The 15,042-nt window shown below is 37.9% G+C and overlaps 1 protein-coding gene across 1 annotated transcript; it reads left to right on the top strand.

Moving 5' to 3' along the window:
- Positions 1 to 285: 285 nt before the first annotated feature.
- LOC131218282 (replication factor C subunit 3) lies at positions 286 to 14,076 on the top strand. Its single transcript, XM_058212947.1, has 11 exons — positions 286 to 480; positions 593 to 703; positions 826 to 858; positions 1,651 to 1,819; positions 2,521 to 2,702; positions 3,702 to 3,838; positions 3,971 to 4,069; positions 9,258 to 9,327; positions 9,419 to 9,493; positions 11,819 to 11,864; positions 13,664 to 14,076. The coding sequence occupies exons 1-11, from the start codon at positions 394 to 396 to the stop codon at positions 13,720 to 13,722; spliced, it is 1,068 nt and encodes a 355-aa protein (XP_058068930.1). The 5' UTR covers positions 286 to 393; the 3' UTR covers positions 13,723 to 14,076.
- Positions 14,077 to 15,042: the final 966 nt, after the last annotated feature.

Here is a 15,042-nt window from a genome sequence, read left to right as displayed (position 1 = left end):
AAACCGTTTATCCACTTTGCGAGATCATTTTATGACAAGATCCTAAAAATAAACAAATCTAAATCTCATGTGGACCACACCACGGAAAGTACTGGACACAATGATTCTGACCGTTGAATCCTTCCTAAAGGCCCACCATGATGTTAATTTGCCATCCAACCCGTTCATAAGGTCACACAGACCTGGATGAAGGGAAAAAACAAATATCAGATTGATCCAAAACTTCTGTGACCACAAAGAAGTTTTCAATCTAAACCAGTGTTTACCAAAATTGCAATCCATGTCCAAAAGGCGGGCGTAGCCCTTTCTCTTCTCTTCCCGCCATTTCTTCCTCTCCACCGCAGCTGGAGCCCTCCCTCTCTCTCTCTAGAGTTCCTAGGAAAGAAAGGAAAGATGCTGTGGGTGGACAAGTATCGACCAAAAACCCTAGACAAGATCAGCATCGTCCACGAAGACATTGCCAAAAACCTCAAGAAACTTGTATATTTTCTTTCTTCATCTTCATCTTTCGGTTTTTGTTCCTCTTACATCGTTACATCTCTTCTCATTCTAGGTTTTTTTTTTTTTCCTCTTTATTATGGAATAAAATCAGGTGTCGGAGCAGGACTGCCCTCATCTCCTCTTCTACGGCCCACCTGGCTCCGGCAAGAAAACCCTAATCATGGCACTCATCAAGCAGATGTTCGGGCCCGGTGCTGAAAAGGTTTGATTTTCCTCTTTCTTTTATTTTATTTTTTTATTTGGGGGTTTTGTTGGAGCGTGAGGCTTTTCGGATTTTGTCGATCTCTTTCCTTTAGTGATTGATCAGTTTTCCGTTGTTTGCAGGTGAAGATTGAGAACAAGATATGGAAAGTTGAGGTAATTTGGTCCTGGATTTTCACATTTTCGCTATTTTCCTTGTTTGGTTTGGATAATTGGGTTATGGTTTCTCTCCAGCTTTGGAAGCTTGTTGATTGCAAGGCAGAAAGTAGGTTTTTAGTGTTTGTGAATGCCTCTGTGGTGGTGGGTGGGTTGGATCGATTTGTAAGATTTCAGGAATTTAGGTCATCATCATCTTCTTCATTTAAGCCTCATCTCAACTAATTGGGGTCGGCTACATGAATCCTTTTCCACCATTCCACTCTATCAAGGGTCATAACTTCAGTTAGACCATAGGTCATCAAGTCTTTTTCTTGCTACCTCCACACATGTCCTTTTGGGCCATCCCCCTGTCCTTTTAGTGCCTTCAACCTGTACCAACTCACTCCTAACCGGCATAGGTCTTGGTCTCTGTTGCACATGACCAAACCATATAAGTGTACATTCCCTCATCTTATTACCTATTCGTGCTACTCCTAAATTGTCTTGTATGCATTCATTTCTAATTCTATCCTTCCTTGTCTTGCCACTCATCCATGTCAACATCCTCATTTCAGCTACACTTGTCCTATGAACATGTTGTTCCTTAACTGCCCACCATTCTGTCCCATAAGAATGGCTGGTCTTATGGCCATCCTATAAAATCTCCCTTTCAGTTTGAGTGGGACCACCCATAAGTGATTCACTGTTCAAGTTTTTTGTGGGAGCTTGGTTTAAATAGTTGCTAACTTGCCATTTCCTGGAAGCGTTTCAATTATCACCACAAGGTCTTGTGAATGGCTCTCTATGCAGGCTGGAACTAGAACGATTGATTTGGAATTGACCACATTGTCAAGCACACACCATGTAGAACTGAATCCCAGTGATGCGGGCTTCCAAGATCGCTATATCGTTCAGGAGATTATCAAAGAGATGGCAAAAAACAGACCGATCGACACAAAAGGGAAAAAGGGGTTTAAAGGTACTTCTGCAAATTAAAATAGAGAAAATAATTCTCTGCCCAATGGTTACATAGATTGCCTTGCCTTTTCTGTAGCTGATGGGATTGGAATTGTCATGGTTCACTTCCTGTTGGTCAGTTTTTGTCCTGTTGCTAGCTATTGTGAGTGGTAGTTAATTTCTCTTCTTATATATGTTTTTAAATGTCATTTTAACAATATTATGAGGACATATATATGTGCATGCCTGATTATTCTGGACCTGTTTCTTCTGATACACATTGGGGTTCAAAGGATAACAAAATGGAAAAGGAAAAAGAAGAAGAACTTGCTGCATCTGAAGAATAAGACATTGTCAAACTGCCTTTCCTTTTGCGAGTGGCCAAATTAAGAATCACTGTAAATATGGGGACAGACTTTTAATTGGTCCACTGAGAAGTGATCATTTTGTAAATCTGTTGGTTTCTTCTGTAATCATCTATCAACAAATATAGGTTTTTCTAGTGCATGCTTGAATCCATATTGTATGATGTGAGAATTTGGCTTGGTTTATTTTTATTGAATGTCTGTCTAATGGCTCTTCTGAGTGCCTCTTTTTTGTAATTATCTGCATCTCAACTTTTCATGTGCTTTGATAAGGAATGTTGAAATATGCTTTCCCGTGACAGTGCCAGAACTGTTTACGAGTTTACATATATCTGATAGATATGTGTATGTGTGGCAGTATTGGTGCTTAATGAAGTTGACAAGCTCTCAAGAGAAGCTCAGCATTCTCTCCGAAGGACAATGGAAAAATACAGTGCATCTTGTCGGTTAATTTTGTGCTGCAACAGCTCCTCAAAAGTAACTGAAGCAGTCCGATCTCGTTGTTTGAACGTGCGAGTTAATGCTCCAACAGAAGAACAGGTTGATGTGAAATTCAATGTCTAACTCTCTGAGATCGTATTCATGCATTTCTGGTCGGTTGTCATGGAACAGTTTGTAACACTTAAGAATGAACCTACAATCCCCAAAGCAGATATCATTTTTGAGTTACATGTCATTGTTTGTTTAGTTAGGATGAAGGGGGTATTAATTGTTTTTATTTGTTGTCTTACATTCCCATCATATACAGGACTGTTTTTTCTCACTCCAAATCTGGCATTTCCTGATTCTCCATTTATTTTTTCAAGGGCCAATAGTCTTGGCAAATGATTCCATCTCATTCTTGTCAATTGCAATCTTCAAGAGTTAATGATATCACAACAGCAGGGATCTTTATCTTATGAATGTTTCACATCCATGATCCAACAATTGTAGCACGCTAAGACGAACTCTATTTTTTTTGAGTTCTTCTCGTTGATTTATGTTTAATGTCTAAATAAAAGCTTTAATTGGTAAGGCTTTTTGAAACACCCTAGGCCTCATTATAGTAGAAACAGATTAGATGCGTGGGCTCTCCTTGAAGTAGTGACAATTCTCTATAAGAGAGTTTAAATTTTTTTGTTAATCAATAACAAAAGAATCATTCTCAGCGAGCTTTTCTGGCATTTCATGCTAGTGATCTCAACTGTTTGCAAATTTCCCATTCTAGATAATGCACAATAGTTAGGATAAATCAAAGGGTTAGTTGTGAAATAGTAACCATCTGATCATCCACTCATTGAAACCACCGAAAAATGGAAAAATAGAGAGAGAGAGAGAGAGAGAGAGAGAGAGAGAGAGAGAGAGAGAGAGAGAGATAATTTTTCGCTTAAGCCCTAATGTTTCCCTCAGACTGCGACTCATTACATGATGCATGTGATATTCTCGAAGTTTTCCATGATATTTCGTATGCCTTAGGGTGCAATTCATGATGAGATATTACCAATACATAAAACACTGCATACCTTGCCAGATGAATACTAATGTAGTACTTCATGCCAGGTTATTGGAGTACTAGAGTTAATTGGGAAGAAGGAAGGGCTACAACTTCCAGCTACTGTGGCAGCTCGTATAGCAGCTCAATCGAACCGAAGTCTAAGAAGGGCAATATTATCTTTGGAGACTTGTCGGGTGCAGCAGTTAAGTTTTGTGGCAAATAGCTGGCGAATATTTCATGAAATTCTTCTTGTGTTTTCAAGGGCACAGGGAGTAAATTGTTTTAAGAACCTGCAGTTTCCTGATGTCAGTTTTATTTTTTTGCTTTGCTTTAGGTATCCTTTCACCAATAATCAAGCTGTTCCACCCATGGATTGGGAGCAATATGTTTCTGAGATAGCATCTGATATCGTGCAGGAGCAGAGCCCTAAAAGGTTTGACGTTTACATTTTGCGCTATCTGTGAATTTATTTTTAAAGAATAAAATTAACATCTCCAACCACCATGCCAAATGCCACTGGCTATCTATCTGTGAACTTCATTACATGATGAATGACCCTGCTCTTGCACAAAAGTGGGTGAGTGGGGACCTGTGTGTTCTACTTTGAGGACCAGGCTAGGACGTTGACAACTCTACATCCAAGACTGATAGCAGTTGTTTTCAACTTCTTCAAATCTGATTTCATCTTCTTTTCCTCCTATGTTTCTGAACCATAGTTCTAAAACTCACTGACTTGACTTGAAACTTGGTCTTGTCAACTTGACTCAGCGAGATTTTGAGCTGAGTCACTGGGAAACTCGGTACTGGGCCTGACTCAGCTTGGACTCAAAGAGACTCGTTGAGTTGAATTGATGGCTCAGTCAACTTAACACGATTTGGCGTGACTCGAACTGAGACACTCACCTTATGAGTGAGTGATCTTATTAAAAAGAATTGAGTGGGGGATGAGATTTGAATCCTTAATGTCAACCAAGGGAGGAACGATATTAACCGGTGAGGTATTTACAACGTTTGTTGTTTTGTGTCACGTTCTGTATTACTTAAGTAGATCAAACTATTTTAAATATCTATTAACCATCCTAGTATTTTCACTTTATAATAATGAATTATTTTGGGTCGGGTTTTTGAACTATTTTCTGAACATTGGTTGGTCTAATCTTGTCTTATATGTCATGCTTGGTGTTGCTAATTGATTAAGATTGGCAGTTGTTCCTTTTTTAGTGGTTTATGATTGATCATTAACCTCACAATGTATAATTGTATATCATTTGAATAACAAAAGATTGACATGAAAATCCTGTTCTCATTGAGAGTTCAAAAGTATTGCCGATTTGTCGTTGCTCTTTGGAGAGACAGTGTGGACTATAAGAGGACTAGTATGACTCCTCAAATCCTCTTGGCTTGGAAGTCCTAGTCCATTGTGTGCTTATGGATTAGTGCACAAATTGATGTTAGGGCAAGCGGGAGATTGTTAGAGTTGTGCCCTGAAAAACCATTGTGAGCCCTAATCCACTGGCCATGTGGATGTGATAGGGACGATCTTAGTTGTAGATCATGATGACCGAGTGTCCTTGGTGGAGAGTTAATATGTGGTGTCACCTTAACCATATCTAGATACGGGTCAAGTGAGGAGTGACTCCTCTACATGTCCTTGGGAACTCGAGATCAAGGTATTCCAGAACAGTTACATAATGGCCGTGATGGAAATAGTTTCGGCTGTTACATGTTATGGGGTGTAGCAGCCCGTTCCAAAAAAAAAAAAAAAGAACAGAAAAAAAAAGAAGGGATTGTAACGGCCGTGATGCGCCCGAAATGGTCCGTAGCAGACTAGTGTAACAGCCCTGGACCATTATGCACATAAAAAAAGGGGTTCTTCAAGAGAGAAAAAAAATCCTCTCCAACACCCTAGATCTTGAAATGATACCACCTCCCCCTCGTTTTCTTCTCATTTTTTCTTCTTTGCAACGTCTCTCTCTCTCTCTCTCTCTCTCTCTCTCTCTCTCGTCTTTTAAAAAAGTGGCTTCATGTCAGCCACAGTCTTATAAACTCATTCATATGATACTCCAGTTGCGCATTACGTCTGATATACTTGCACGCTTCAAAAATTATACATGTGGCATACATTAAATCAAACCAAACCGTTTAAAATGTGGGACCCGTGTCAAATCAGATATTTTAATGATTGTTACTGTTGATTTGCGGACACTTGTTTGTTGAAATATGACTGCTGGACAATTTTTTATTTGTCACTGTTCAGTAAATGTCCACTGGTTTGATAGTCAGAAGATGAAATAAGCATAATTTAGGCCACATTGTATTAGTGGGATGAGTGCCAAAGATTGCATAATTTTTGGACTGATTTTGGGGCATTTAACTAGCCCCAAATTGGTGACACTATTCATTTAAATTTACTATCAATTTTATCTTAAAATTTCTTTGGGGAGATGATGTCAAATGCTTAGGGATAAACATTAGTGGGATGGATGTCATAGATTGCTCAAATATGAGGCCAATTTAGAGGCATTCTAATGGTCCCCCAAATCGGTGACACTATTCATCCGAGTTTAATTTCAATTTTTAGTTATTTTTTGGATGAAATTATATCAAATGCTTAGGGATATGCATTAGTGAGATAATTGCTATAGATCGCATGAATTTCGGGCCGATTTTGGGGCATTCCAGTAGTCCCCTAAATCAATGAGATTATTCATCTAAATTTATTTTAATTTTATATAATTACTTGGGGCAAATGATATCGAATACTTAGGGATATGCTTTAGTGGGATGCGTCCATAGGTTGCATAAATTTTGGGCCGAGTTGGGACGTTAGAGTGGTCCCTTAAATTGGAGACGCTATTTTTTCAAATTTAATTTCAATTTTTTTCTTAAAATTACTTGAGGGAATGATGTCAAATGCTTAGAGATATGCATTTGTGAGATGAGTATCATAGAATGGATTGTCTACGCTTGTCAGGTTCATAAGATCATTAAATAGGCCAAGAAAACATTCTCACCAAAGAGTGGACCATTGTGCTATCGTAAACATACTTAAAAAAAGGATATATTTCCCTTCCCCCACACAGGAGTGTGAGTGTGCCGTGGTCAAAGGATCATGTTGGACCTTTGGACACTTTCGTTGGTAGAGAGTTCAAGTCACTAGTCTAGAGGCTCATTAACCTGGCTATGGTCAAACTTAATGTTGCATAGATTGATGATTAATATTTTGACCCGAGGACGTGTAAGGGTCACAATCCTGATTAGACGGCTTTGGCTCTCTTTACAAGGTTACTGTGTGGCCATTAAAAGTGGCTGTAGCTGGGTACATTCATCAGGTTTGTTGATTCTTGCACGGGCTAATAAGGAATTCATTGAGTTTGCCTTGGGACATGTTTATGTCTGGATATACTAGATTAGAGAATCAAAGTGTTTTGACCTTTGAGTCTGGCACTTAAAAAGGTTTTAATGGATTTTCGAAGGTTTTCAATCGTTGAAGTTTTGTTTTAACCATTAAGATTGTTGTGATTTGACCTAGGCTTGATTTGATCTAATTGGATTTTGAAAAACCCTTAAATTTCCGCTGCTTTCTAGCTAAAATCCAACACCAACTATCTGATCAATGGATGAGCAATGGGTGGTCTAAAGTTGTCATACCAGCAAAAATCTGACCATTGATTTGGTCCATCTATCATGTAGGCCCTACACTCGATTGTCAATAACTTTCAAGAACTACTTCAACTAGGTGATGCTAACCATTTGATCAATGGCCAAGAAAATGGACTGTCTGGATTGATTACACCTTTGATTGACCATACATCTCAATAATCACTTTGATTGGATGATTCTAACCATTTGATCGAAGGCCAAGGACATAGATGGTCCAGATTGATTATACAAAAAATTGTCTATTTGTTGATCTTGACCGTTTATCATGTCTCCACCTTTGATTGTGTATAAATTTGAATTTCACTTTGATCAAGTGATTTTGATCATCCAATCAATGGCCAGGAAAGCGGATGGTCCAAATTTATTAAAGTAAAAATGGTATGGTAATTGATATGAACCATCTGTCATGTGCACAATGCATTTGATTGGCCACAATCTCAAGAACTGCTTTGATAAGGTGGTCAAACCATTTTCTTGATGATTAAGAAAATGGACAATCAAGATTTGATTATGCTAGAAAAGATCTATCATGATCAAGGCTGTCTGTCACATAGGCCCTGCCCTGACTAAGCATAGCTCTCAAGAGTCACTGTGATTGGGTGATTCTAACCATCAATCAATATTTAGGAAAATGGATGGTTTAAATTAATAATGTTGAAAAAGGTTTGATTGTTGATCCGGATAGTGTATCATGTAGGAACTACCTTTAATATTACTATAACTCTTAGGAATCACTTTGATCATGTGATTCTAACCATCCGATCATTGGGTAGGAAAATGGATGGCCTAGAATGGTTGTAGTGGAAAGGTCTTTCCATTCATCTGAACTGTCAATCATGTAAACCCCTCTTTGAATAATAATAACTCTCAAGAAACACTTTGATTGGGTGAGATTATAACCATTAGATCAATGACTCAGAAAATTGACGGTTGAGATTGATCACACAAAAAGTTGTAATCATTTGCCTTTATGATCTATCATGCAATTCCCATCTTTGATTGATCATAACTCTTAAGAATCACTTTGATTGGTGATTCTAGCCATCTTATCAGTAGTCACTAAAATGGATTGTCCCATATTAATTTAATACAAGAAAAAGGTACAATTATAGATCTTGACTGTTTATCATGCACACTACACCATTGATTACCATGCTTCTCAACAATCGCTTTGATTAGACAAGGCAAACCATTCAATCAATAGCTAAGAAAATGGCTAGTTCCCATTGAGGTAGCTTTTGGGCCATTTATCAAATGATCATATGCCCTAATGTAGCATTTGTGCCTTCCATTGCATGGACCCTATGCTTGGTTGCCTACACCTCAAAAAGAGGATCCTAGATAGTCAACCACATGAGCATCTCACCCACTTCTCAAATTGCAAATTCTATTGTCTGCTTGGAATAGAAACTGAAAATGTCATTTTGTGGGCCTTAAATGGTATTTCAAGAACAATGTAACTTTTCAAATACCATTTTAGGCTAATACTATTTAGCTAAATTGCATCTACGTTGCAATTCAGGGACTGTCCAAACACACCCTAAGTTTCAAGACGTCATTGTCATGGAGGTGGTAAAAATACGCGTAGAGATTATGAGGATTTTCTTTTAGTTTATGAGGTTAATCTTTGCTTATAATCATGCACATTCATCTGGAGCTCTCAAAGAGCCAGGCCTACTTGGCCAATCTAATAAAAAAAATTGATATTGCTCTAGCCCAGCCCCAGCCCCAGCCCCAGCCACAGTCGATTCACAGACTATTTTCATTTATTATATTTGTACCTTCTTTTTTGCTGAAGTTCATGTTCTTCATATATTCATGCATGTTTATTTCATATAAAGTATATGTTTGTAGATAGTGGCTGGAGATTCTATCATGAATTAAGCTCTAGGGGTGGGCCATTGTTAGCTACAAGGCCTGCATCTGATTATCTAATGATGATTTTCATATGCTTCCAGGCTATTTTTAGTCCGTGGGAAGTTATATGAGCTACTTGTCAATTGCATTCCTCCTGAAATCATTTTGAAGGTAGAATACTGCCAATTTTGAACTCTGGTTAAGTTTATAGTATCTACTCATAATGTTCCTGTAATGTGCCCATCTTAATCCCATCCTGCAGAGACTGTTGTCTGAATTATTGAAGAAGTTAGATTCTGAATTGAAACATGATGTTTGCCATTGGGCTGCTTATTATGTAAGTGTCATATTTCTTTTCTTAACATTTCAATTCCACCATTTTCCATTGGTGGCTTCCTATAGTTTCAGAAAATTTATTAAGCTACTCTATGATAAACAAATGTGTGCAGGCATGGTGTTTTTTTCCTTCCAATTAATTTATCATTATTATTATCTTTTGGCTTTTAATCAAGTCTAGTAGCTTGCACAGGAAATGTAATGTGAAGTATTAGAATCACATGCATCAATACCAGTCTTACCTGGACACTTCTACAGTCTGGGTTTTTGGATGTGCCAACACATGGGAACACATGAAAACTCTTGGATGAGACAAGATGTTTCAAGTTTGTACAGATGAAGTGTGCTAGTGATGTCAATGAAAGTGCCACGTGATGGACACTCTTAAATGAGGTGTCCAAACATATTCTTCACAAAGATTTCGTTTCATTTTTTCTTTTTCTTTTGTTAAGCCAAATAGCTCTCACTCTTAGCCCTCAAACTTGCTTCCAATCTCTTGTTGTTGAAGAAACTACATTCCATTCTCTTGTTGTTGAAGAAACTACTCATAAGGACTTCTTCTCACCCTCTAGATTTTAATTCATTTTTCATTATGGGTACATAAAAAAAAGGCATGAGCTTTGTTCTTCTTTTTGCTTTTTTATTCTTTCTTTGGGGTTCTCTAAACTTTTATGAGAGCAATTGATGTTCATTACCCTTCAAAAAGAAAAAAAAAATGTTCACACAAAACTGCTATTACTTGAGATGATTATGCGTGATTTTGATATTTTGTTAATTATTAGCTAATTTAGATTGCCTGTAATTGGTTTTTATTGGATCTTTATGAATTTCATTTGTTTTTTTATTATAATGTTTTCATCATTTTATATATTTTTCAATTTTTTTTAAAAAATTTGTTTATTAAAAAAGATAATTTATTTGTGATCCTTCAAAAAAAAAAAGAAGATAATTTATTTGTGTATGAAGTGTCCCCGTGCCTAGATTTTTGAACCTTGTCATGCCAGGCACTTGAACCTTGGCACCCATACCTTGTGTCCAGGTAAACACTGGTCAATACAAGGTCCAAGTATATTTTTAGGGTGTGTTTGGGTGCTCATCAAGAGTTGGTCTTTCTACAATTTGACATATAGATTTGACGGGTGTGTTTGGGTGCTCATCAAGAGTAGGTCTTTCTACAGTTTGACATATAGATTTGACAAATCTGGTTTTCACTTTTCTCAAATTTGAATGGCCGAAATCATCTGATATTCAGAAACCATTCTTTTAGTCCCAAAACCAGAGTTCATGAAACTTCCCCTTGGAAGTTTCAAGACCAGTTTGTAGTAGTTAAAAAGAAGAAGAAAAGATATGTGAGATGGCTACTCGCGAGAATAGCAATCTCAATCCTGCTCTTACCAATGTGCCAGTCTTGTCACTATATAAGATTGTTCATCTAGTGTGTCCCAGTGTTGTGTTGCAGTCCAAAATTTTTGCTACTACTGTCAACAGGTGCAACATGTGGATATGAACAAAATGGACAGCTACAGAAAAAAAGACCACTGGTAAATATATAACATACACATGTGCACTAGTCATGCTTACATAGAGAGGTCCACCTGACAAAGGGAGCAGTCCAAAATTTCAGGCTGCTGCCTGAAAGCAGGTTGCAACTTGCAACAAAACCAATGGAGTGGCTGTTGGGTCCACCACAACTGGAAATTTTTGGAGGTTTCGTGGGCTTAGGTGGCTTTTGCAATTACATCTTGGGCCCACACGATGTGCGGCTTTGTTTGGGTTTTTAGAATAGTTTGGATTTGATTTGGGATATCCAAAGAGTCCTAAACTGGATTTTGAGATATCAGGACTAGTAAATACGAGATTCTAAGGAATCTCTCTTTTCTTTTTCTCGGTCCAGTTTTTCAAAAAGTTATGCATTGAACCAAGCCTTAAGATTTTTTTATAGATTGTGCTATAAGCATTATGAACTTCTTCAATATAGTAATCTTGATGTGGCCTGTGAATTATACTTATAATGTGATTTTTTGTGTCATTAGTTTTAGTAGCACAGAAAGGTTCTAGGTTCAAGATGTTCTCGTAATGTTGGTTTTGCATGGATCCTTATACTGATCACTGGATGGTTGGCTTAATTAGACCCTCGCGAATGGGAAATGACCACAAAATTTCATGCAGCTTATCGTATTGATTTGAACAGTTTTCGCTGTACTTCTCTTGCAGCATTTATCTAATGTAAAATACTTGTTTTTGTTGTGTTGGATCCACCTTATTCTGAATGTTTTCTCAGATGTGTTTAAATCTTTGTAATCATGTAAGCATTTGGTTCTCTCAGGAACACAGGATGCGACTCGGGCAGAAAGCTATATTTCATATTGAAGGTACTTCGATGAGCCCTGTTATGAAATTGTTAATTGTCAAAATGTAAAGGAAATAAGGAAAGTGGTTATACATTTTGTATGTGCCACCCGTATTGCCGTTTTGACTTCAAATTCTTTCATGAAGTATTTGGACAATGTTTCATTTATTTATATCACTCTATTTGATAATGTTTCATTTATTTGTATAACTGTATTTGATAATGTTTCATTTATTGATATAATTCTAATATAGTCTATTTTAAAGCTTCGGACCTTCTCTTATTTTATGTTCATGAATGCCTATGAAACAAGGGCACTCTATTATGAAAGGATACCTTAATTTATCTTCCATTGTTGTATTTTAGCAGTTTTTATGTACTATTTTAAAGATTTTGATAGGTTACTGAGACATCAATGTTGAAATGCAGCCTGTCTACTACTGGCTACAGGCTCGAACCTGTACTATTTAATATAGTGCTAATGTAGTTATAGCATTCTAGATACATTTTTTCTGTATCTTGTGCATTTGGAACTAAAAATTTGATAGTAAAATGTCATTTTATTTTGTACATGCATGCTAGTTTGTGGGTTGGTCAGGGTCTTCCGTGCCTGTAGGAGTATCCTTGTCTGACACCGACAGTCATTCATGTCCATGATAAAAAGGTGACACAGTATATAGGAAATATAATTAGTTAAGGATGTGTTTGGTTATGAAACTCAGGATTAATCAGTCTAATTTGCTGCAAAATATCATGATATTTGTTGGAACCAAACACCCTAAACTAGAAGCAACGCTAGAACTGTAAATATTTTTCAAAGAGTAATGATCATGTAAACCTCGATGGGTAGTAATTCAGCATCCACTCATATCCGGCACACATGCCTGCATGTCATGTGTACAACACTCGAGCCATTCAAAAGGTGGGCTCCACCATGAAGATCACCTTGTACAAAATAGGCTGGTCCAATCATCAGGTAGGCCGCACATGTACATAGAATCTGAACTTTGCCAGGTATAGTCTAAGCAGTACATGTTTTCATGTTTGGCCCACCTGACCTGAGGAGCGGAGCATGCTGATCTCTTACACCTGGTGATCATCACGGGGTGCCCACCTTCTGCACAGCTCAGATGTCATAAAGATACGATGAGGTGGTGTGTGTGATAGTGGTAAATCAGCATCCCAGTGTAGTGGTTATTGTTCTTTTATAACTAATAGAAAATAATAGAGGAAAAGAAAAGCTAGGAACCAGGGTAAACTATCTGTACCTTGTTTCAGTGCAAATTCTGGTGTAGGGCCCAAGTGGGTCAATCTGTGATCATGGTGTGGCCCAATAGAGCGCATTCATCATGGATTGCACTGCAACCATAATCACACTGATTGGATGATCGCTGCTATTAAAGTTACTCCTGCAGAAAGGACAGTATGGTTGCTTTTATTCTTGCCATCCGTCTTACAGGCTTTCACTTGAATGGTTGTGATAATCCAATTAGAGTAATTTGGGGCGGTGTGAGTAATCCACAATGCACCCCTCTCATCTAATGACCTTGTGACCATTTAGGAGGGTCCCACTATGAATTTACACTATAATAAGGTACCGGTAACTCGTACTGGATCATAGCCCCAAGGAATTGAAGTACATTGTGGTTTTATCTGAATAACAATATCTGCAGTAATTTGTCCAAATGGTGTGGAAAATCATAAGAAAATACTCTTTAGATCACATTACCTCAATACAGTACATCCTACTGCTGTGGAATTTCCAATCATCTCTGCTTACAACCACAAACTTCATGACTTTTCCCCCATTATTGTTTGCAGCATTTGTGGCCAAGTTCATGAGTATCTACAAGGGATTCCTGATCGAAACATTTGGCTGAAGATCTCAAACGGTATATCCTCTTGCAGAACCCGAATATCTCAAGGTACTGGCATCTAATTCCATCTTCGGGTGATTGATCTAAAGAGCTGCACATCAATCATGTGTTCTTTTAGATGGTTATTAGGAAGTGAGGATCCAAGCTAATGCTCGTTTAACCATTCGATTTTAATGGATCTAGATCATCTATGTACATGAGTAAAGAGCCAAGATGCTTTATTGTGGCTGGGTTTAATCTTATTTTAAAACAACCATTTGGTTGTTGCAACTTGCTTTTCTCTGGTGAAGATACTTTATTGTGGCTGGGTTTAATCTTATTTTAAAACAACCATTTGGTTGTTGCAACTTGCTTTTCTCTGGTGATGTTAACATTCTCCACCCTAATGAAGAGAGAATGAGCTCGGTGTTATATGTTCTGTATACCTCTGATGGGTTGAATCCCTCGGGTGGTTTAATTCCCCTTCAATCCGCCGTTGATTCATGAGTGTAATTGTGCCAAATGCATACCAGCAACTCTTGTTGTCAGGTTCACAAGTGCCTAAATCATAGGTCTTTAGCTCTCTCCGATGCATCGGGTTCAATTTTCCTTCTATGTACCCCTTGAGCATGGCATTTGCATTTCCAAATTTCTGTCATCACCTTGTTTGTGAGAGAAAGGAAGTGTCTGGGGCCCCTGTTTGTTATTCTTTTCCGGCCCTGGTCCCTCAATGAAAGATGGGAATAGAGACTGAATGTGAAAGTCTTGAATGAGTTCCAATGAGGCTTCTGATAAATGAAAGTGGATTAATTTCATGACGACTAAATTTCTCCAGATTTGTTAAACAATGACAAAGTTGCATTGTGGAAGAAGAAAAGCCAGTGTTTAGATTGAACCTCGGTTGGACCGAACTAAACTGACTCACAAAACTTCAGTCCAACCGAAAACATTAAAAAAAAAGAAGGAATGCGATCTGAGATTCCGCCCCTGATTTGGTTGAACCAATAGGTAACTCGGTTCAACTGAGACACGGCAACTCTGCACCAGATTAAAGGCACTTAGATCAATGGTGTACACACACGTATATGCTAGGGGATGACTCACCTGAGAGAGTCTGAGTCCATGGTTTGATTGCAAACGCGGGACGACCTTGATTTTTTTTAGTATTTTTTTTTTTTTTTTTGTATTTGGAATTGGAAAGAGCCTCTTGGCCATCACCTTAAACGTGGCAGGTGGGGTAGTGGGTCTAGAGTGTCCATAACTCCATCTGGAGAGTTACCTTGCAGATGGCCGACTAATGGATAATCCTGAACGTTGGATTGGCGACCTTTAAATGGACGGGGT

This window comes from Magnolia sinica, chromosome 1 (genome assembly GCF_029962835.1).
Source record: "Magnolia sinica isolate HGM2019 chromosome 1, MsV1, whole genome shotgun sequence".
Lineage (NCBI taxonomy): Eukaryota > Viridiplantae > Streptophyta > Magnoliopsida > Magnoliales > Magnoliaceae > Magnolia > Magnolia sinica.
This window is presented reverse-complemented; position numbering and strand designations above follow the sequence as displayed.

Coding starts and splice junctions, on each gene's coding strand:
- LOC131218282 (XM_058212947.1), top strand. CDS start 394: ATGCTGTGGGTGGACAAGTATCGACCAAAAACCCTAGACAAGATCAGC. Junction 1,820..2,520: donor AGGGAAAAAGGGGTTTAAAG/GTACTTCTGCAA, acceptor TATGTGTGGCAG/TATTGGTGCTTAATGAAGTT. Junction 9,494..11,818: donor GCCATTGGGCTGCTTATTAT/GTAAGTGTCATA, acceptor TGGTTCTCTCAG/GAACACAGGATGCGACTCGG.